At 49.5% G+C, this 24,028-nt stretch overlaps 1 protein-coding gene across 3 annotated transcripts in view; it reads right to left on the bottom strand.

Moving 5' to 3' along the window:
- Positions 1–464: 464 nt before the first annotated feature.
- grin2da (glutamate receptor, ionotropic, N-methyl D-aspartate 2D, a) overlaps positions 465–24,028 on the bottom strand; it is a 53,632-nt gene continuing 30,068 nt past the window's right edge. For all 3 annotated transcript variants that reach the window (XM_077549706.1, XM_077549705.1, XM_077549708.1), the window contains 12 exons: positions 23,740–23,945; positions 21,151–21,319; positions 20,921–21,074; positions 17,291–17,416; positions 16,644–16,756; positions 15,455–15,571; positions 14,633–14,793; positions 14,447–14,516; positions 12,878–12,995; positions 11,942–12,003; positions 10,942–11,112; positions 465–7,940 (listed from right to left, as the gene is read on the bottom strand). In XM_077549706.1, coding sequence (XP_077405832.1) covers positions 4,863–7,940; positions 10,942–11,112; positions 11,942–12,003; positions 12,878–12,995; positions 14,447–14,516; positions 14,633–14,793; positions 15,455–15,571; positions 16,644–16,756; positions 17,291–17,416; positions 20,921–21,074; positions 21,151–21,319; positions 23,740–23,945 — 4,545 coding nt within the window. In that variant the 3' untranslated portion in view covers positions 465–4,862. The remainder of the gene's footprint in view (positions 7,941–10,941; positions 11,113–11,941; positions 12,004–12,877; positions 12,996–14,446; positions 14,517–14,632; positions 14,794–15,454; positions 15,572–16,643; positions 16,757–17,290; positions 17,417–20,920; positions 21,075–21,150; positions 21,320–23,739; positions 23,946–24,028) is intronic.

Below are 24,028 nucleotides of genomic sequence, written 5' to 3' on the forward strand. Positions count from 1 at the left end.
TGGCGCCCCCTAGTGGAGGCCAGGCTGCGGTGCATCTCATTGAGCAGTTAGCTATTAGCTTAGCATCAAGCAGAAGCCAATTTGGCTGCAGCACATCCATTAAAACTTTGGCATAAGTTTTCTCCTCCAGGATGGGAGCTTTTAAGTGCCACCAATCCCCAAATCCAATCAGCTGTGATTTTATTGATGAGTGCAGCTGCACACACACGCACGCACACACACGCACACTAAACTCATCAGCGCGTGTGTGTGTGTGCGCGTCTCTAGGCATGACTGGAGGCTTATGGAATGCAGCTGAGGCGTCCTCGCCAGTCACACACCATTATCTGCATGCTACCTGAGTTAGCCTGCAGAAGCAACAATAAGCGGAACATGTGTGTGTGAGATCACGCACGCACACACACACGCACGCACGCACGCACGCACGCACACACGTCACACCTTTGAACAGAGGCTGTCAGTGCTTTTACTTTTTGTTTGTAGTTCTTTATTAAAATCATCTGTCCTGCTCCATCACATTTCTGTATTGTCATCACCCTTACGTGCGTGTGTTTGCGTGTCAACCGTGTGCATCCTAGGGTGACCAGAATTTCCCATTTGAAAACTGAGATGCTACAATTTAGCAGAAAATCAATGATCAAATAAATTCTCACCAAATGTAATCACTAGTTGTTTGGTGTATTACTTTAGCTAATGCTAAATGCTAACTTAGTTAATGCACCGGTCACTATTTTTTGCTCAGTTCCCGGCAGCTGCTGGAAGCCGCGTAAGCCGTTGACCTTGGGCCGGTCCCGCATTGGAAACACGCCGGCAGAAAACTTTGAAAGTTTGCGTCGGCTCTCAACAGCGACGTCAGAAAGTAGGACTACCTTTCCCATGATTCTTAGACACAGAAGCAGGAAGTCATTCCGATTCGATGCAGATGGGAACGCAAGCGTGAATTTGGAAGTAAACCGTTCGAATCCCTTTGAATGGGTTAATCATAGCAATCGCTATGACAGGTGTGTGCGTGATTGACGTACACATGACAAAACACGGAAGGCAATATCGGGACATAGAAATGTGCCAGGATGCGGGACCCAAGGCTCAAAAGCGGGACGGGACATCTGGTCACCCTAAAGTAGCACAACTCACTCGTATCAGCTGGTACAGTCGGTTTGGTTGCGGGCCGGCTTCCCCCTGAAGGCCACAAGTGGTACTGCCACTTGTGGCTTTTTGAAAGTGGAAATTGTGGAATAAAACAAGCCCCGGCTGGTCCCGTCCAAACCTCAGTGGGAAGCCCGCCCCCGCCTCATCACACGTGTCACATGACCTTCGTCAAGTAGAGAAAGAAACAGTGTTTGTGGTTTGTCAAGATGAGGGCTGCAACCCCACTGGATACATTTTCAACGTTGGGCCGAGGTTGGCTCGGAACTCGTCCACTGTTTCTCGCACAATTTTGTGTCCTGTGACAAGATGAGCGGCGAAGCTACCGCAACAAACCGTCGACTCTTCTTTCACCAGCGGAAAACTTTCGCTTTTTTGTTCTTTAGTCATCAGCAGTAGACTGAACGTTGACATAGCAAAAAAAGATCCTCATTACTGGAGATTTGACACCCGAGTCAAGACTCATCATCATCATCATCATCATCATCATCATCATCAAAAGAAGCCTACTTGCTACATGGTGTCAGAGACCCCCACGTGGTCCCCATGGTGCAATGGGGGTTTCAAGAGGTCGGGGGTCACACACACCCACGCATACACCCGCGCACACACATGAGAGCGCTTAGAAAGCAGCGTGTCGGTGAAGTCACGCGTAGGCCAAAAAGCGACGAGAAAGAAGGCCCCTCTCGGTAGACAAACGCTCGCCACCGCCGCTACAGTGACACGGTCATAAGACACTGGCGCATCCCCCCCCGCCGCCCCGCCACACTGTCACCGCGACCCTCGGTGTTGGCGAGCGAGAGCACAGTTACGTGGCGGTCTCTACGAGCGCGGGACCGGCGGGGGGCTCGGGAGGGGAGGGGGGTCCAGACGAGGACAAAAGACAGCCAAAAGAGAGTCAAACTTAGAGCAGATCAGACTTAAATATAGATCGAGATATTTAAAGCAACACATATTACACATGGATTTGCCTTCTTCTGAAAGCCGCACAAGCAGAACACAGCGTGGACGTGATGGACGGGAGATAAACGAGACCACCCAACACAAAACAGCTAGCGTTATCATTTGGGTTCTTCCAGATACCTCCGCCAAGGAAGTCTTGACTTGTAGCACGCGTGGGCTACGGCGAGGACGCCATTCATCCGTTTTCTAGAGCGCTTCTCCTCATTGGCGCCCCGGGTGAAGTGGACTTTGGGCACCCGCGGCATACCCGGGACTGCTCACCAGTTACATTCGCACCAATGTACAATTACCACTCTAAATTCGAGCATCTTCAATGAACCTGGCATACTTTTCGGATTCCGGCGTATCCGCAGAAAACACGTGCGAGCACAGGGACAACTAGCAAACATCACACAACAAGGCCGTAGCCTGGCTTTGAACCCGCACCTCAGAACTACGAGGCAGACCACCCAACTGCTGTGCTGCTCTATGTGAAGACACGTCTTCAGAATTCTTTTGAATCAAGACAACATTCTCTGATTGTTGAGCCTTGGCGGAGGTCTGTGCGCTTGATCACTTTCAAAACCATGAGAGGGAAAACAACAAAAAGATTGTTAACGCGACCCACTGGCACAAACACATATAAGTGACATGTATGTAGGTATATAGAAGTACATTTAGCTCATTAGCCAAAAGGCAGATCAACTCTGAAATGTTTTAAAAAACCTAAAGTCTCTTCTGGTTGGAGTAAAGAATGGCTCAGATGCAGTTTCAGGCAATCTGAAAATGTGACTGGCAAGACGACCACGTTGGCACTCCGCTCGTGTCCACCAATGCTAAAGGTCGATGGTGGCGGCCTTGCGGCTAGCGGCTAGCGTCGCGAATTCTTATTTGCTTCCGGAGTTCGGCTGCTGGTGTCAGCTCGTTGGCGGGTTCAAAAACAAATAAATAAATGCTCGTTTCCAAGGTGAGAAAGGTTTTTTAAAAAGTGCACATCAGGAGGAGGCGCTGCTGTGCTGCTCGCACGCCGCCCCACAGCACATTCCAGCCAACGCCGCCGCTAGCTAGCATCCAACAGAGGCACTGTCTTTTTTGACATCAGAACGGCATTTAACCAATCCAAATCAGCCCAGACGTGTGGATTACAAATACACATACAGACTCTAAAATCTCACATCATCCTTCCGATGTGTCGTAGTAGCAGTTGGCTATTTCCCTGCAACAACCTGTGGCCTGGTCTACCACGTGTAGCACCAGCTCGCAATAAAGACACTCATTGCCATGCTCAATGCGGTGCTAGCCTCATGCCAGGACATTTTTCAGTGGTAGGGTTCAAGGATTTGCTTTAGGGTTATGGGTTAGGGTCAAGGGAATCGACTTTGGTTTAAAGGTGAGGGTAAAGGGGTAACATTTATGGTTGAGGACTGGATTGGGTTAAGGATTAGATTAGTATAAAGTAGCTAGGTAGGAAGGTAAGCGATAGTTTAACGTTAGTAGTGATAAGGGGTCGAGGTAAGAGTACAGGTTTAGGGTTCGGGTTGCCATAATGGGGTATTGTTTAGTGTTAGGGGTAAAGTTAGAGGGGTAAGGGTTTTGTTCAAGATTAGGGATGGGGTTGGGGACAAGAGAGTAGCGGTTTCTTGCTCATGAAAAAAAAAACATGCGCCTCGTTGAGGTTAGCACACAGTTCAATCGATGCCACATCGCCACCATCAAGCGTGCTTATCGTCCACATTACATTCAGTCAATTTGGGGAGGGGCTGAGGGAGGGAGGGCGGGAGGGAGGGAGACAGGGAGGGAGCGGACGCAGCATCTGCTGCCGTTCTTGCGGTAGGTAGTCGGCGGAATGTTCCACGGGTCGTATGGCACAGTGCTTACATCGTATTAGACTCAATACATTTCTCGTTATATAGATTTATATAGATCAACATCGATAACGACGACGACGACGACGACAACACAGGAGTAACGCAAAGGCGTCGAAAAACTGAATGATGTATTGCTCTGGAAACAGAAAAAAACCCAAACATTTATCTTAGCGCGTGAGCGTTTGTGTGCCCTTTAGTGTGCGTATGACGGGGTATAAATCGGTGTGGAGTTTGGCACGCAGCTTTTCATGAAGCCAGCAGAATGTCAGTCACAGTTGACTTACCCTGTTGTCAAGAATACAAAGACAGAAAAGTACAGACACACGAGAAGCACAGCGAGGAGAGCAGGAAAGCTCGAGAAGGTTTTTGAGGAGTGACAACGCAAACGGAAAAACATAAGATGGCACGTCAGCCTCCTCTTCCACCAAACAAGAACGGTTTTGATGGCACGGGAGGAAGGTGCCCCTGCTGGGCGTCACAGTTCTGCGGGGATGTAAACAGTTCTTGTGGGAAAAGGGAAAGTGGGGCTCAGCGATTGCTTGAAGGGGGAAAAGAACACGAGTGTTAAAGACTGCTAAAGGCTTGAAGGAGCAGCAGGCGTACCACAAAGTTCCTGAGCCCTCAGAACGCACAATGAATACAAACTACTCCTCTGCTCCGACACCCAAAGCCCTTTACTGTCTGTAGCAAAGTAGTGTCCTTCAGCCCCCAGGATTGATCGCCCTACTTCTTATGCTAAATGTTTCTGTGGTAAGAAGCGAGTCAGTTCCCGTTTCCCTCCAAACAATTTGTGTTGGGGCTGCGTGGTCGCCGTTTTGTGCAGAGCCTCAGGAAAAAGGACTCGGTGTGGAACGTGGATGGCCACGTTGGCCGGCAGGAGGATTGTGATGCAGATTGCCTCACACGTCAGACCTCACTCTCCACGCTGGAGAAATGGGCCGAGCCCCTCCGGGAGCAGAGCGTCTTGGCTTTGAGGGGCACGTGCGGCGACTGAGGAAACCTCTGGGGTGGCGGAACCGAGCGGAGCCTCTGGTACTGCAGTTTGGCACTTGCCGAAGCCACGGAGGAAGGCTGGGGGGCGCCTGGGGTGGACGATACCACGGAGGGCGACGACACAGAAGAGGAGGAGGTCAGCGGAGGAGCATGGATGGGGTGAGCTGAGGACGGAGGAGCCGGAAGGGCGGGAAGGGGGACCGGCAAGTTGGGAATGAGGGTGGAAGGCGGAGAAGGAAGCCTCCCTCTCTCCGATCTCTGTGTTCGCTGCTGCATGCTCAGGTTTGACTGGCTTCCTGATTTGGAGGGGTTCTGCGAGCGATCTGGCTTGGAGGACGACGACGAGTCGTGTTTAGGCTTCGGGGTGCCGCCGAAACTCTGGCAGTGGCGGTAAAGCTCTTCTTGGCTGCGTGAGGTGATGCGAGCCCACTTGGAAGAATGGGAATGTGGATGGTGTCGGGGGGAGTGGCAAGAAGAACAAGCCGTGTGTCCCCTCACTTTGTCCTTGGACCGTCGCTTGGTCTTCTTCTCATCCTGGATGTGCAGTTTGTCCACTGACCAGTAGCGCCGAGGTGGAGGTGGCGTGAGTGGAGACGGCGGCCATTGCGACCCCGACCCCCAACCCCAACCACTTTCTCCAGTCCCCCACCTCTCCCCTCGTTCCAGGAACAAGTCATCTCTGCTGTTGATGCTACCTGCCTTGTCCCTGGAGGGGTAGGTACTGAAAAACCAGCCCCCTCCTCCAATCCCGCCCACTGCTGTGCCGTCATGATCGTCCCAGTACCTCTCAAACTTCCCAAACTCCCCCGAAGAGGCCTCGTCGTCCGAGTATATCCCGACAACCTTATCCCGGTCCCTGTCCTCGTCTGAGATGGTCCTGCCTTGCCTCTTCGCATGCTCGCCTTTCCTTCGCTCTTGCTCAGACTCCTCATCTTCCTCCAGGTCCGATTCCCACTCGTGGAAGGATAGACCTTCCTTGGAGGGCATCTCGCTTCTCCCATTCCGACCTAGCAACGGTTTTCTCTCTCCTTCGATTCCAACAACATCCCTGTCTGAGCTTTTGCTCTTCCTCCTTTTTGACGCGACGGGCAACAGGGGCAGGAAGGCCGATGGGATGGTGTCAGATGAGAGGTTCCCTGCCCAGAACTTGACAGATGTGGATGGCTTATTGCTGGAGGACTGATAGTGTTTGCTGTTCCTTCGTCTGAGCTTGCTTTCTTTCCCTCGGCTGTCCTCGCCGTCCTCTCGCTCTCTTTCTTCTCTGTCCTTCCTGTCGTCCTCAGCTGGGATGTTCCATCCATAGCTCCTAGTGGAGCTCTCACTCTTTTTGCGAAAGGATTCCCTCCTCAGGTGAAGGTACGATGGGTAGTCCGGCGTTCCTGGCTTTGCGTCCTCTCGCTTCTCAGGATCTCTTCCCTCCTGCTCTGACTTTTTCCTCTCCTTCTTCCTCACTTTTTCTTCTTTCTTTTTCTTCTTCTTGGCTTTGCGTCGCTTTCGTTCCCTCTCTCGCTCCCGTTCCTCCCTCTTCTTCTTCTTTCTTCCCTTTTTCCTCCTCTTATTTTCACGTTCCCTCTCTTTGCGCTGCCTTTTGTCTTCTCTTATTCCACTCACATCTCCAGGATTGGTGGTCCCTGATCTGCCTCTTTCTCTGTCACCCCACGAAGCCCACCACTCCTGTAACTGTGCCAGCTGGCTGCTTCGCCGCTCTCGCCCGTCGTCTCTTTGTAGACGAGGCTTGCGTGGCGGGATGGGCGGAGGCGGCGGACTGCATGGCAGCGAGCGTGACGACATGCGACGGGAGCGAATCTTCCGGCGCGAGCCCAGCAGGAGACTGGACTCTTCTGTAAGCAGATCGGAGTCATAATCGTCCTCCACTGTAAATTCTCGGTCTCCGGCGCGATAGCGGAAGCTTAAGGAGGAGTTGTAAGAGCTGTCGCTGGAGCACGAAGAAGGAGAATTAGAGCGGGAGACGGAGACGGAGGACGAAGAGGATGATGAAGAAGACGAGGAGGAAGAGGAAGATGATGAGGCGCTGGAGCAGGTGGAGTAGAAGCGGCACGGAGATGAGGGAGTGGTTGGGGTATGCGTTGGGGAGGAAAGGGGAACTGGCAGAGGGGGAGGTGGAGGAGGACGCCGGCCCCTCCTTCCCAGGAGATCACTTGCTCCGTACCTGCCGCCTCCTCTTCTTCCCAAAGGCAGGATGTTCTCATACAGAGGACCCCCCGAGCTCTTCCGCCTCGCCTGAGCAAGACTTCCACGCCGCCAAAAGGGAGGCCTTCGTGGGGAGGAAGGCAGTGGAGGTGGCGGCTTACTGATTAAATGTCCGGGGCCTTTGGGAGGTGGCCTCAACATTCCAGTGGCTTTGGGGCCTCTGGGATTAGTTTTGGGGGTCTGTTGGCTGCCCCCGGCCTGCTGGTCCGAGTTAGTGCCGAGCCCCTCCGGATCTATAGGACCATAGTACCGCTTGTACTCATCCAGCGCATTGTCACCTGCTCCTTGCAGTTTCCAGTGCTGTCCCAGGTTTTGTTGGTACTGTTGCTGGGCTTGGAGTTCAGTGATGCCTCCTGCGAGGCCTCCGATACCCAGGCTTGCGCTGCTGCTGCCACTCAGGACCTTCTCTGGCTTGGGTCGGTTCCAGCGATCCACCACGGCCAGTCTGCGGTCATGGCGAGGCAGGAAGGTGGAGCAGGGCATGGGGCCTTCAAAGAGGGGGCTGTTTGAGGGTCCCAGCGCCATGGCCGAATGCCCGGTGGGCGGCGGCGATCCCGGCAGCATGGTGGTGTACGTCTGCCCCTGCGGCTGCTTGGGGATGTGTTTGGTCGGCGGCTGCTGTTGCACCATGGCGATGGCGGTCGTGTTGTTGACCGTGGCGGTCACCAGGTGCTGCTGGGCCACGGTAGGCATAGTGGGCACCGTGTGGTACTGCGGCAGGGAACTCTTACCACTTCCTGGTGCCGTCTCGTCCTCAAACTGACAGCAGCTGTACATGCCCTGGTGGAGACACAAGCAAGACGAGACCGTCAGAGACTCAGACACAGAAACGCTATCATTTGTAACTGTCATTGATAAGATGCATTGATAAGTATTAAAGTATTCTAGGGGCGTGAATCTGGTGCAGCAATCTGCTCAAGACTTTAATAACCTCCTTACCGATGGCAGCGGCAGCGCTATCGGCGTCCCCCGAGCCCGCCGCTCAGTGCTGTGTGAAATTGAAACTGGTGCGAGTCCCCGATTGGCTTGCAGCGAGCCACAGAGGAGACGTTGAAGCGAGCACGCTATACATCTCGGGAGATAACCAACTAACAGCTCTTGGAGTGATGTTTTCATTTCGGTTTGCTCTGACGCATGAACGGCCTTTTTGGAGGCCTCATCGTGCAAGGAAACAAAAGTCTTTGCATGTAACCTAGTGCAAATGTACATATTTTAGGGATCCCAAAACACACTGTTCGCCCGGCGCCCCCTTAAACGTCCATGTCACTAGTTTCAGCAGTCAACAGGAAATGATGTGGACGTGCCGGTCTTATGGACTCGTAATGAAAATTGACCAAGAAGGGCGGCAGTTTAGTTTGAAGCAGACAGTTTTGGAGAACTTCAGGGTTCGTACTTTGACAAACTCCTCCTAAGGAAATCGTCCAATCAGAAGCAGGAACACGAGACAAAGAGACGCCTCATTGGCCCCCCTTCATCTCTGCTTGCAGCTTTAATTACTCTCCAAATGTCGGCGATAATGAGGAGTTTGCTTGTGAGACAACAAAGTGCTGCGCTCTGCCGGGATGACGGCGGACTCGCGCTCGGCGGCGGGGGAGCGCGAGTCACCTTCGCCGACAGGAAACGCAGCCATGCGGCAACACAGCTCACTTGACTGGCTCGGACTAATGAGGAACAAACGTATTTACATGAGCAAGAGCCCCTTCAGGCATCCAACCGGTTCATAAATCAGCGCCAGCGTCCGAGGGGAGCGTCTGTTTAAAGTTCAAGCTACTTTACAGCAGATGGACGTGATTAATGTTCTCTTCCCGAAAGCAAAGCTGGCTTGAGGACAGACAGCAGGAGGAGGAGGAGGCGGGGGGGGGGGGGGGGGGGGTGGGGGGACGTGTTTTTTTTTTTTTTGGGCACAGATCTTCACTGCAGAAGCAAACGGAGATGAGAGCTTAACGCCAAGTTCGACGGCAACATCAACTACAGCTAATTACTCTCAAATGGGGTTTTTGAAAAAGAAACATCGCCAATGATTCCTTTGGAGTGTCAGGCATCTAAACTTGTCCGGCTTCCAGCACGTTAGCATCGTAGACTTGACAAGCCGGGATTCACCCAAACAGTCGAATTCCGGTCGAGCAAGAAAAATGTCCAAAACGGCCACTGAGTTGAGGTAGTGTGATATCCTCCCACGTGGGCAAGGAGAGCCGCCGTTGCTGATACGCTTCCAGATGTTTATTGAAAGGGACAAACAGACACATGAATCAAAAATGAGAACATGCAAGGAGCTGCTGTCGGCCACTACTCACACTCACGCGCAGACTCCTAACTAGGCCCTTTAAAGGCAAACTCATAGTTTAGTGAGATCGTTTTTTGTTATTATATTCCTTTTCTTTCCTATGTAGTGTGATTAACTTTCCCGCCTTTTCTTGATCCTTTCTTTTCCCGATTTTCTTCCTTGCGTCAGGTGATTGTTGAAGCGCATCCGCAAGGAAATATACTGCGGACATCATAAATAAGCAGCCAGCGTTGTTTCTTCACCGCATCAATGTTCAGTCAAAGCGCTTTTGGGCTCATCAGGAAGATGGTACGAGTGTTGCTAACAGCAGGGATGTGATTTGACCAAAGTGAAATTATCTGAAAATTTAGCCGGGGGTCTGGGGGCCGCTGGCACCCAGCTAGGTCCAGGGTCCGTGTTTTTAAGTACTTTCAATGCACTCACATGACAAAGAAATAGACAAAACAAGAGCATAAATTTTCAATGTATATTGAACTATCCCATATAAAATGGCAGTTTTAGTCAACTCAAAATCAGTCACATTCAAAAACATTGGACTGCCTTTGCTTTTAAAAACTATCACTGAGAATATCATCATATCTAACTAATGTGATTACTAAGTTAACACATAAATAATGTTGAAGAGTTCAAATTTCATGAACAAATAATTGTATCGTGACCAAATGAAAAGTAACTCATATTAGAGCATACCACAAATGTCTTTGTTATAGCAGAAGATGTTATCTGTCGGAGTCATGTGCATACACAATGAACTACTTAAAAAAATAAAATAAATAAAAATTTAAAAAAATCGGAATTTTTTTTTTTTTGGGGGGGGGGGGAGATAAAAAAAGCGGAATTCCGCGAATTAGCGGAAAAATCACATCCCTGTAACAGGTGGGAAGCATGATGTCACCGCGGCCGGTTGAATTTAGCACTTGTGCAGTTTGGAGGAGGCGTGCATCCCAAAATCAAGATGTGGGCTTGTTGTCGCATCTTGTCCCAAAGACCCCAAGAGCGCCATTGGTCCCCATATGACACATTTTCACGCTGAAACGGAAGGTTAGGAATGTACAGGATCCTCGGTGCTAAATGCGAAATCCCGGCACCGCTACCGCGACAATGAGCACGACCACGTCGACTTGCTCGTACCGCCACCAGAATCACAACAATTCGTAGCTCGACCACCACAAATCAGCCATCAGCACCTGCATCCTCTCAAACCCTAAACCACGCTCGGAAGCTTAAATGACTGAATATTTATGTCGGATGTGATTTAAAAAGCAACCGAGCGTATGAAGGCGCATTTGCATGCCAGATGCGGCCGACGACGGCCATGGGCGAGTTTCCATCCGTAGTCTCTCGGAAGCTTGACGCAACGTTTCAAGTATTTGAAAAGCAAAAAACCTGAGACGCACGCAATCCGAGCACACGGACGCTGGAGTGGCGAAAGAGAACGTCATCACGTACCGGAGAGCTTTTGTACGCAGATGCGCCGGCGCGTGCGCGTGTTCTCACCCTGCTGAGCGCCAGGAGGAAGTCCAGGCCGCCGGAGCGCTTGATGCAGTGGCGCAGCTTCCAGTAGACCAGATGCTCCCAAGCGAAGACCAGCAGGCTGAGGCCCATCGCCACCAGCAGCATGTAGAAGACGCCCGCCATGTTGTCGATGTCCAGCTTGCTGCTCATCACCTGCGCGCGCACGCACGCACGCACGCACACGCCACAAGCAAGGACAGGCGTGACAGCACACGTTAGCGCAAACGCAAGCATCAGGATGCTTGTCACGACTGCTGACACTCTTGAGGTCGACGACGACTAGTTGTACTTCGACTAGCGACGCCACTAATCTGCTGCTACTTCGTAACACTATCAGCAACACCTCTTTACTACCGCCATCATTTTGTTACACTCTTACATAATAAATAGTGTAAGTTAAATGAACTCTGTTTGACAATTCCTTTGCTGTCCAAACGAATCTGGTGCATTTGATATCAAAATCGTTTTTTACAGTGTGCAGGTAGTAAGTAAGCCGCAGACTGTCAATGAAGCCACTTACACCTCGTTGGGAGAAGTGAAGCCACTGGAGGCCATCTTGTGCGCTCACTCCAATACGTTGACCTCATTTTTAAATGTTGAATTGTTTGATGGTGACAATTCAAGCGTGCATGACAAACAGTCGTAGCAACAAGTCCGGAAGAAGCGCTACACGTACATTTCATTTTCTCTTATAAGGTAGATTGTCAAGAGACAGCATCCGCAAGCAAGAAAAAGTCAAATCCCAATTTCCAATATAATCTGAACGGGGGATGTTTGATCTCCGTGAGGTTGTCATGCCTCCACGCGGACGCGCCGGCGTCAAACACGCAGCCATAAAAAAGAGAAAAGAAAAAAAAGACGGCGGCCTTCTGGCTTCAGCCGCCGGGGTTGGAGAAACGTTGCTGCAACGGCCACAGTTAGCGTTGCGACTACTTCCTGTTCTGTCGGATGCCCGCGGGAATGCCTTTGCTTGTGTAAGTACCTCAATCTTGTCGTTGTGGCAAATTCCCGACAGCCAAAGACGCTCCAGCATGTCGATCTCATCTACGAGACACACAAAACAGAAAAAAAAACAAACAACAAAAGCAGAGAACATGAGTCCGGTTCAAAGACTCATTGACCTCATTGGGGGTCAATGAGCGCCATCTGGAGGCTTGGAGCACGGCGGGGTGGGCCGTGCGGGCCGCAACAAAAAAAAACTGTGATGGCAGAAAGAAGGAAAGAAAGAAAAGTCAGCATTTTTCCGTCGGAATTGAAACACAAATCGGGACTTAACTAGAGGAAACCTCCGCACTTTCCTGATTCACAATTTGCAAATTCAACTATTTGCTCTTGTTTTCTCAACCTATTCTTTGTTATCCTTTGCTGAAAAATTCACAAGATGGCGCCAAAGTCTTATCTAAATAGTAACATAATACTAATAATACAAATAGTACCACCATACCCTAATATAGAACACTTACAGGTAAAAAAAAATAATAATTCTAAATACTATTTGAGGTTTTAGTCTTAAAAACCACATTGTAAAGGCTGCATTTCTAAATGTCTTCGAGTGGGGGCGCTCTTGTGGTCCAGAACCCCAAAACACATCAAGAAACTCCGAAGAAGCCTTTTTTGCATTCAAAGATCTTCTAGCAAGACAAGTCCAGGTGTCTCGACTCCACTTTTGTGGATAACTGGAACGTCAATCTAAACCAGGGGTGTCCAAACTCAGTCCTCCAGGGCCGGAGTCCTGCAGGTTTCTCTTCTCCGACACACCTGAAGCTCATCAGCAAGCTCTGCATGAGCATGATAACGCAAGCATCCAAAAGCCGCGGGACTCCGCCCCTCGGGGACCGACTTTGGACACCTCTGATGGAAACAAAGCTGCATCAATGTGTTCATTTGTCAATTTTCCAAATGGGAGGCCGTCTCGTACCGTCTCCCACCAGCTGCAGCAGCGCCAGGTCCAGCGGTCTCTTCCATCGGGAGTTCTTGTGCAGAGCGATGCCGTAGCCGGTGGTGGCGAAGACTTTGCCGGAGCCGATGGTCATCACCTTGTGGAGACAAATCGGCAAACGGTGAGTCGTGGAAGATGGACGACGATGGACAACAAGGACATATTGCGCCGTTTGTTATTTGTCAGTTGGATCCGTCAATCAAGTCTTTCAATTATCAGTTGGCCAGTTCGGCGCTTAGTTAGTCAGCTGGAAGTTCCCTTTAGTTAATCCGTCAGTCAGTCAGTTCATTAATTCATTGACTGGCGGCCATTTTGACTGAAGCAAGCCCCTTTGCTCCCGGCTGTTTGACTGGATTTGGAATATTGTGTTCTATTGCTATCAAGACATGGGAGCTACCAAAAGAAAGATTAGAGTCTCTTCTTTCATCAGGAAAAAAAAAAGAAGTAGATTTGTACCTGTTACAACAATTAACATTAGAATATAGCGAAGTTTCATCATTATTTAAAAATCCATTTAGAATTATGAGTAAATTAGCTTTTTTTTCCACATGGCCCTGGTTGATCTCTTATACTCTTCTGCCACCTGCTGGCCGTTCTTTGTAATAACCATCATTGCTGCCTGTCCAGGTCAGCAGCTGCACCAAACAGGGATGTGATTTGACCAAAGTGAAATTATCTGAAAATTTAGCCGGGGGTCTGGGGGCCGCTGGCACCCAGCTAGGTCCAGGGAGCTCATGGGTTTTCCGTGTTTTTAAGTACTTTCAATGCACTCACATGACAAAGAAATAGACAAAACAACAGCATAAATTTTCAATGTATATTGAACTATCCCATATAAAATGGCAGTTTTAGTCAACTCAAAATCAGTCACATTCAAAAACATTGGACTGCCTTTGCTTTTAAAAACTATCACTGAGAATATCATCATATCTAACTCATGTGATTACTAAGTTAACACATAAATAATGTTGAAGAGTTCAAATTTCATGAACAAATAATTGTATCATGACCAAATAAAAAAGTAATTCATATTAGAACATACCACAAATGTCTTTGTTATAGCAGAAGATGTTTTCTGTCGGAGTCATGTGCATACACAATGAACTACTAAAAAATAAATAAATAAATAAATAAATAAAAAAAACAGATTTTTTTTTTTTGGCGGGGAGATAAAAAAAAAAAGCGGAATTCCGCGAATTAGCGGAAAAATCACATCCCTGACCAAAGCCTTCTAGCATAAAAAAAATAAAAAATAAAAAACATATTTATACGTATTTATAGGTTTTTGGGTTTGAATGAGTTAATAAGTCAGTTCCTTAGCTAGGTCATCATTAGCCAGTCAGTCTCTCAGGTGGTTAGTTGGTCAGTCTAACGTAGTCGTACTTGGGTCCGTCCGTCCGTTTGTCAGTCAGAGGGCTAGTTACTTAGTTCGGCTCAAATAATGACTGCGTTTGTTAGTAAGTCGGATGCTTGACTAGCTGGTCGTCCACGGGCTAGTTAGTCAGTGTGACGCTCAGTCAGTCACTTTGTCAATGAGCGGTGAGTCACCTTGCATCCTTCGTCCTTCCTGGCCATGTAGTTGAGCACGGCGGCGTCGTAGATGAAAGCGTCCAATTTACTGCAGCGCCACACAAACAAACAAACAAACAAACAAACAAACACGTGGACGGAAATATCAAACAAAAACACGTTCCGGGCAGTTCCGTCTTTTTTGCGGTCCCGTCCGCCACTCACCCGGTCTTCAGGTTGTCGATGGCCTCCTCCACGCCCTTCTGGTTGTTGCGGATCATGTACTGGTGCATGTTGGGATAGTTGGAGCGGATGTTCTCCTCCGTGCTGCCGTTGGGGACCGTGCCGAAGCGCAGGGGCGGGTACTGCTCGGTGGGATGCTGGAACTGGAGACGAACAAAAAACAGGACAAAAAGCGCTGAGAAAGAAGAAAGAAAATCTGCTCAGTCCGTCAGATTTGCTGGATCGTTCCTAATATATGAGATGAGATTAGAAGACATTTTTCATGAGAAGTACAACATGCAAAAGGTAACAGGTACTAGTAGGCACCAGGTACTAGTTGGTGCTATTGGGTACTAGCGCAGTGGTGGGCCGGAGTCCTGCAGGTTTTGGATGTTTCCCTTCTCCAATACACCTGATTCCGATGATCCGCTCATCAGCAAGCAGCGCGTAAGCCTGATAACGATCCTGTTGCCTGGAATCAGCTTGTGTTGGAAGAGGGAAACCTCCAGAACCTGCAGGACTCCAGGACCCGGTCTGCCCACCCCTGTACTAGCAGGTAACGACTACTACTCGTTACTACTATTAGTAGTATACTAGTAGTACATTACTCAACTATACAATGCTAGTAGTACTACTAATACTAGTAGTGGTAGTTGGGGAAGGCCACAGGTGAGAATCCGGGGTGTACCTAATGTTTTGTCCAAGACGGGCCCATTCTTACGGTAACATTTCCGCGCTTTGCTCCTTGACCAAAACCAAGCAAAGAAAACGCCGGCAGCCAACCAACGATTTGTCTTGAAGACTCCCGACGACGCTCGACCTCACCTTCTTGTCGGAGAGTCCCGACACGGTGTCGATGTACTCCTCCTGGATCATGAAGGCGGCCAGGTTGGCGGTGTAGGATGCCAAGAAGATGACGGCAAAGAAGGCCCACACCAGCACCTGCGGCGGGCGGGCGGCAAACACGCGGCCGTCAATTTGACTTGGAGGCAAATCATGGCTCGCCGGACGCAAATCTAGGAGGAGAAGAGCTGCAGGACGAGGGAGAAGGTGAGCACGCGCGGCAGGCGGCCCAGCAGGCTGACGTAGAGCCGCGCCGAGAAGAGCGCCAGCACGTACAGCGGGCTCATTCTCACGTAGGCTCAGACATGCCGTGCGTGCGTGCGTGCGGACGCTCAATCGCCGCATGACATCGCCGCTGACGTACAGCCGTGTGACATCACACCTGCCGTGATGTCACCGCCTGCATTTCCGATCCGCTTTGCTCATATTTGAGGCATTTCTGCTCCAGTTTGCGCCACTCGACGGTGTGAGATTGAAAGCTTGTCGCAACAGCCGGCAAGCGGAGGCCAACGTTTGCCACACATGTCAACATTCCCGGCAGGCTTCCCCAGTCCTGCTCAGCGCGGGTTTGGGGTGAAAGCGCGGGGCTTGCCCATGATCTGAATCAGGCGTGTTGGAGGACGGAAATATATCCGAAACCTGCAGGATCCCGAGGACCGACCGGCCAGGACTGGGGAAGCCTGTGATACGCAGTTCAGGGAAATCATCCGGATTTGCATATTCATGAAGTCGTAACATTGGCTATTCGTTCTTTAAGTGGCCCGGAGGGAAGCAGAAAAAAAGTTTGTATTTGTCAGACACGGGCTTATCATCAAAACCAGAATCAAACAAGTTGTTCTCCGGAACAATTTCCACATCAAAGAAAGTTTGCTGAAGCGGTCTTGTTGACGATCACAAATTAATTTGGCTATTTTTGTCGGCACGCGACGGACGAAGAGCATCAGTCAAAAAGTTGCCTGCTGCGAGAGCGGCTGATGAGCGCTCCGCCTGATTGGTGGAGAGCTCTCAAGCAAATGAGGACGCGGCGGCACTCGCCGGCACTCGCCGGCACTCGACGGCGTGGCGCCGCTTCCCCGCCTGGACGAGCTAACGCCGTTCAGCTCCCAAAGTTTGTCCGACCTCCTTCCGAGTTTGAGCGGCGCCCAGTCAGCTTTTTCGAGCGCAAACCAACCATGATCTTGCTGGTGGTTCCTCGCGGGTTCTCCACCGGCACCGAGTTGTTGAAGACCAGCGCCCACAGGAGCCAAACCGACTTGCCGATGGTGAACTTGGAGCCGCCCGACCCTGAGACAAACAGGGGACAGGTCGCCTGAGACAAACAAGATGGCTGACCGCCGGCAGAACAAAGAAACGACACGTTGCACATTACATGGAGGGACGTCAATTAAATACTCGCTAATTATAATAATAAATCATGAATCCAAATGAAATCATTTGGCTGATATTTACATCAATTATACATTTCCAACACATATGTGAAATTTTTATTTTTATTTTTATTCACAATTACCCAATTAAAAACAGCACTCTTAGGAAGAGGGCTAAATGAATGAATGCATTTTAAAACGTCATCACTGTCAGGCACGTTTAAGTGATATTTTGTATGAATTATTTCACATATGAAAAGTATCGGTTGAAAACGCTTTTCGTTGTTTGATGTTAATGGCTCAACAAACGAGCAATTTCTGGTTTCGGAGTTTTCCACCTCCAAAGCGGCAGCCGGCGGAACGTGCAGCAGGCCCGACACGAAAGGCAACATTGATCACATGACTACGGACGACCAATCAAGATCGAGCTTTGACGGCTCGGACGTCTTACTTTTGGCGCTCTGCAGGCTGCGGTTGTAACCGACGGGGCTGAAGAACTCGAAGATGAAGACGGTGACGGCCACCACCGACAGACACATGACGAACATCATCACCCACACGGCCGGGCTGTACGGCTCTGCGACACAAAAAACGCACGGCTTACGTCAACTTTGGTTGAACTTTTCAACCGGGGCGCTCATCGTGCGACATTCGCGGCCCGCAAAAAAATCGGATGCCGCATTCCAGCGAGCGAGGATGCATTTAGGGAAGCTGGAAATACGAGAAAGATGAGAAAGGATGCATGGCAAAAATGTACTCTTAACTCTTTGACTGCCAAAAACGTTAAATAACGTTTAGTAAAATCCTATGGAGGAGTGCCAAAGACGTTAAAAAACGTTTGTTTCAAAACAGAGGCGAAACTAACCATTTTCTATTGTTGATTACTAAAAAACGGAATAATGTAGAAACAAACTTTTTTTTCTGATGAAAGATGAGAGTCCAATCTTTCATTTGGTAGTATGTGTGTTTCCATAGTCCAAACACATACTTTTCTGTGCACCTTGAAAGATCATTCAAAATGCTTAAATCGGCTGGCACCCACGGCATCCCTTTTCTGAAAACGTCTGGCAGTCAAAGCGTTAACATTTGAATCAAAAAACAAAACAAAATGTTGAAAACATGTTGCTGCATCCACTTAGGCCAGACATTTAGTCCGTTTTTTTTTTTTTTTTTTTTGGAATGACCTGATGCATCCTTGGTAGGGTGCAACCTTGAAAGGATGCATCCTTGGTGGACTGCATCCTAAGTCGGCTGCGTCCTAGGCAAGAAAAAAAATCTAACATGGTGGGACCATGTACAGTAAATATAGTAAAAATGTTTTCTTTTCAAACAAATGTGAAAAAAAAAACAGGCTTGCTATGTGCACGAAGAATATCGTAGCGGATAGTAAGAGCGTGCGTGGTCAGGCAAATCTGTCACTTAAGAAAAGACAATTGTAAATCACTGGACTATTAGCATTTGGTGTGTTTTGAAAGACTGTCACTCTTTTGTGTAAATCGTGTTTAGCTTGTTTTATATTTTGGAATTTGAATGTGTTTGTAAATGATGTGTAAGTCAATAAAGTTCTTTAAAAACCGGTAGGATGCAACCTCGGTCAAGCAAAAAGTATATATTATATAAAATGCATAATGATATTGTACAAACCCCAACTCCATAAAGAATGTACAGTAAGAACTCACAAATATTTTACTGAGAAATTCACAGGACTTAAACTGGGGTAAAAAAAAAAAAAGCTGAATTTTCTTCAAGTAATAGTAGAAAATTCAGTTGAAATGTTTTCCTCATCACGTATGTCGCGTCAAAGATGACACGAGAGCACGCGAGTGCGCGTTGCGTATTTGTGAGATGACGAGCAGAAATTCCTTCCAAGAGATTTGTTGACGGGATTCAACCTTGGCGACGCAACCCACTCTTGCTGCTACCTCCGCCAAGGCAACCCAGCTCCACTCCGTGTGTGTGTGTGTGTGTGTGTGTGTGTGTGTGTGTTGTCACCTGCTGTGTGTTTGAGCAAGAGAGAGCGAGAGACGCTCAGCAGGGATGAAGTCATAAAAGGCTTCTTAGCTGCACTTGATTGACGTTGGCGCATTAATAAGAAACGTTGTGGGAGACGTTTGCCGTCTGGGAGACGACTTGTAAATATTTACCTCGCTTGATTTCAGACAAGTGCGTTATTTGTTATTACCAGCCAGCCTCGTAAAATGACTCATTAGCGGTGAAGGGTGAACTGATGTTTACACCATCGCAAAGTGATTTTTTTTTTTTGGGTTCGTTTACATCATCATAACATCGTTATTTATATCAAGCGATGTTCGTGATCCAACTTGATGTCAAAGGAAGACTCCGTCTGCTATTTGAGATTGTAAAGCAAGATTGAATTTGATTTGAATTTTTTAATACGTGAGACGACCTTTCATTTGAAAACCCGTGGACAGTATTTTATTTTGAAATGGCTTGGACACGACCATCAAAAGGTGTCACAATACCGCTTAGGACTTAAAGGACATCAGGTTGCCGCCTTGGTAGGATTCATCCTTGCTAGGGTGCATTCAAAGAGGGCTGCACACTAAACAGGGCGCATCTTTGTTGTCATCCGCAGGACATATTCTACAGCAGCACCTTGTTTTGTTCTGGAGTCACATTATTGTGCTTCCTTGGTAGGGTGCATCCTAGGAAGGATGCATACTTGGTAGACTGTGCCGAGGTGGTCGCATCCTTGGCAAAAATGATTGTAGTCAGACTTTCTTTTATGAATGACATCATGATGCGTCCTTCATGAGGTAGAAGCTAGCAAGGTAGCATCGTTGCTAGCTTGCATCCTAGGAAAGACGTCATACTTTTTTGGAATGACATGGCCGTATCCTTGGTCGGGTACAAGCTCGGAAGGACGCAACCTACTGAGCTTGCGCCTGCTTGGATGACATCATTTAGTGTACACGACGCACCCTTGCTAGGCTACACCCTACCAAGCTGCGTCCTTTCTTAGGAAGGATGTGTCCTTGGTAGGCTGAGTCCTAGGTAGGTTCCATCCTAGACAAGATCTGCGTTTGTGTTTGTTTTCCCGCCATGCCACTTGTGCCACACGAGCCGTAAAGCGGGCGAGTCACGGCAGGCGAGCCCGCACGCCACCCGTTTCATCCCACAAGACAAGCGAGCCACCTCACCTTTGACTCGTGTCACCCCCGCATAGCACTTGCGGCCATCTTGCAGCCTGCTGCGGTGTCACCCCACCTCACCCGTGTGCCCCCCCCCCAACCCCGCCCCCCGCGTCACCTGCAGCGTGCCGGTCGGCGAAAGCAAAAGTTGGTAGCGTTGAGCCTCGCTCGGTCCTCCTGCAATTCTTTTAATGAAGAGATGGTGCAGCCATAAATTCCCGCCAATGTGAGGATGAAGACGCCACACAGGGCTGATTGGCTTAACGAGCTGACTGACGGCCGCCTGTACAATAATAACATTTGACTCCTTAACGAGGCGCTCTCCTTAACGAGCAGGCGTGAGATCGCATGCGGAGCGAGCGTGTTGGGAAAATACCTTTTTGTCCTTCATTTCTGCCGCTCGCTCCCCCGACGCGGCCGGCGGGGCGGTTCGACTGGCGCCTTTGACAGCCGCGTTCCATTTTGTCATCCAGCGAGCGTATCAAAGTGTGCCGACGCAGGTGGAATTACCGCAGCAAATTAAAAAGAGAGGCTGGTTGAGATTGACGCCGCGGCGGTGGGAGTATTACTTCTTTGCACTTATCTGCCGTAAAGCCACGCAGAATGTCATCCGCATTCTTTGGGGGCGCACTGCGGCACTCGGGAGGAGGACGTGCCGCGCCGGCAGAAGGTGAACGCCGCGCCGGCAGAAGGTGAACGCCGCGCCGCCTTCTTTGCGTCTGGATAACCACAAGTCAGCTGCTTTGGATTCAGTTTTGAACGGCGTCGGGCAGAAAACCAATCGCAAGAAATGACTTGCGTCACCCGCGTTGCTCCCCACGCCGACCGTGTCAACCCGAGTTCCACCTGTGCCGCCCTACGGCGCGCCCGCATGAGCCGAACTGTGAGCCGGGGGTGGCCGCAGACATGACGTGGGGCGGCCAACTCACCCAGAAAGGCGGAGGGGGACACGGTGCCGTTGCTACGGGAAACCATGACGCTGATGCCCGTCTCCACGAAGGGCACGGAAAACTCCACCACCTCCGAGCGCTCCTCGTTGATGGTGAGCGAGCCGATGGCCATGTCGGCCCTGTTGGAGACCACCTGCGGAAGGAGGAGGTCGGGCTTTGAACAGGAAGTGTGGCCCCCGCCACGGAGACGCTCGCGCGGCGGGACCGACCTCGCCCACCATGCCGTTCCACTCGCCGTCGATGTTCTTGCCGTGGCGTCCGTTGGTGACCAGGTAGAGTTCGTAGGTGAAGCCCACGATCTTGGCCAGCCTCTTCAGGACGTCGATGCAGAAGCCTTTGCAGCAATGCTTCATGGGAGATGTGCCTTCCACCGTCTGGCTGCGACACAAACAATTCAAAGCACACGTTTGGACAAATGCATTTTTTTCACTATCATGTCATCAATTGTGTTGAGTTTGATTTTTCAGTCCAAAACATTTCACGTTTCAACGTGATCGTTTTCAAGTCATAACGTGATCGTTTTCACATTTTAACATGGTCAGTTTCATATTTTCATCTGATAAGTTTCTTTTTTTGTGCAATAACTTCATACATTTCAACGTGATTTTCCACGCTACAAAGTGAGACATTTCCCTTTCAAAAATTCCCATTTGAATGTGCCAAGTTTCACATTTTCAAAGGATCAGTTTCCTTTTTTAGTGCGATAACTTATAACCCGGTACACATTTTGCATTTCAACATCCTAACATCATTTTCACGCTATAACGCGATTCGTTTCACTTAACATGCTAAGTTGCACATTTTCACACGATTACGTGATCAATTTCACGTCGAAAGCAGATAACTTTCACATTAAGATGTGAAAGTTATCACCTTGCAATGTGACAACTTGTGAAATTTATTACGTAACATGAAAATTGTGTTTTGTGATATTTTAGGTTTTTTTTCGTAAACACAGCATTAAAAAAAATAATAATAATTCCGAAATCTTGAAATAATTTGCAATAATGAGCCCAAGCACCCACAACTCTCTCCTCCCCAGATTGCGCCATCAGTCCTCTCGATGCCTTACCTGCAGAAAAGAAGCGTCAGCTGCTGCATATAAATGTCGAAATCTCAACTTTTTCCCCATTCTGGAATTTTCATGTCATCTTACAGAGCATTCAACTCGTCCTGGGATGATGCTACGAAGCGCTACAGCCCAGTCAGAAATCTGCGTCGCCCCAGTTAGCCCCTCCCCCATTTGATTCGTTTTTTTTTTTTCCAAAAATATATTTATAAATGATTCCGTCAGCCTTGCTCAAGTTCCAAGTCAAGGCAACCAGGAGAGTGAAAAAAAAAAAATTCCTGGAGCTGTGCCTGAACTAGTCTCATGCTTCTGACCTCTGGATTTTGGCCTGTTTTACTGCCGCTTCTCCTCTCTCCCCTTCCCGCCGGAAAGAGGCGGCGGCCGGGGAGACCAAGAGCAAATTGCCGCTCACGCGGGTGGCACGCGCAGGACATCGAAGTCCTTCAAATGTTGTGTGTCCGTCCACGGGCGAGTGAATGTCTGTCAAGTTGCCTAGCAACAGGACAGACAATCGCTAAGGCCCCGACTTGGGCCAAAACGAGGACCTTGAAGGCAACCTTGGGAAAAAAACCAACGATGACAAATACAAGCTTACACAGAATAGTGTGTGTGCGTGCGTGTGTGTGTGTGTAGGGTAACAGCAGGTGAATTAAAAAGTACAGCAGTATTCTCTTTTGGCCAATCAAATGGATAGAGGACAAACTTCTTATCTGCCATTGGCCAGCCAGGTCGTGCGCTGCCAGCAGGTAGCTTATCTGGCACAGACACGCACACGCACACACGGTGATGGTTATGAGGCCAGTGATTATTAACCAGCGACTTTCCATCCTCCTGCGCGTCGTTCTACGGAAAGAAAAATGCTTTCCATATTCATGACCTGCCATTTGCATTCATGCGACGCTTTCGCTACAAACGCCAAGTCGTCGTTGATTTGTGCGTCTGCACGCGCACTTTCCTCTGATGAGCGCTAATCAGGTTAGCGGGAGCCATTAACTTCCAGCCCGGGAAGGAGGAGGAAGACGAGGAAGACGAGGAAGAGGAGGAAGAGGTTGTTTTTTTTTAAAAAATCTCTATTCATCCAGGTAAGGCATTTGAGATTCTTATTTGCAATGTCAACCAGGCGAGAGCAGGAAGAGGAGGCAAAAGGAGAAAGTTGGAGAAGGAAGTGCTGGAGGAAGATGAATTGGAAGGAGGAGGAGGAAAGGGAGGAAGATGGGGAAGCGAGGGATGAGAAAGACATGAAAGAAAAATAGGAAAAAGAGAAGTAGGAGGATGAGGAGGATGGAAACTGAATTTGATGAAGAGAAGAAAAACTGCAGACAGGATGAGGAGGTGGGTGAAGGAGGAAGAAGTGAAGGTGGAAGAGAAAAAGGGAGGGAGGAGGAGCAGGAAGATAAGGAAGAAGAGAAGTGGAGGATGAGGAGGGAGATTAGGAGAGGAAGAGAAGGAGAACAGAAAGAATTGAGGATGAAGAGAAAGAGGAGATGTGGAAAGGGAAGTAGAGAATGAGGAAGAGGAGTAAGAAGTGGGAGATGAAGAGGAGGAGGAGGAGGAGGAACTTTCAGCAACGCATACAGACAGCATCTGCACGGTCGTCAACAAATCTGATCGCACGCTAGCGCACTTCTTCTTCTCGCATCCAAGCTCAGCGCTGCCCCGCAGCTTGTTGTGGCTAAAAGGCGGTACTGCAAGGCTAAAAGGCCGGCTGGGAAAAAGTGACGAGCGGTACCTGGAGTTGAGGGGCATGCGGCACGGCACCGAGTCGCGAATGCAGGAGCTGGTCCCCGGGTCGGCGGGCTCCACGATGACGAACGGTCGCTCCTCCAGCGTGACCACTCGCAGGTGCTGGGCGTCGTCCAGCGGCTTGAGGAAGGGGCCGTAGCGCGACCACGGCGGGTAGCGCAGACGCAGGTGGCCGTTCTCCCACCAGCCCACCTGCCGTGCAAACACGCACACACGCACTTCATCACCTAGCCTAGCGTAGCCTCCCGCTAACCAGGGTTTAATGTTGGTGCCAG

Source organism: Vanacampus margaritifer, chromosome 17 (assembly GCF_051991255.1).
Source record: "Vanacampus margaritifer isolate UIUO_Vmar chromosome 17, RoL_Vmar_1.0, whole genome shotgun sequence".
Lineage (NCBI taxonomy): Eukaryota > Metazoa > Chordata > Actinopteri > Syngnathiformes > Syngnathidae > Vanacampus > Vanacampus margaritifer.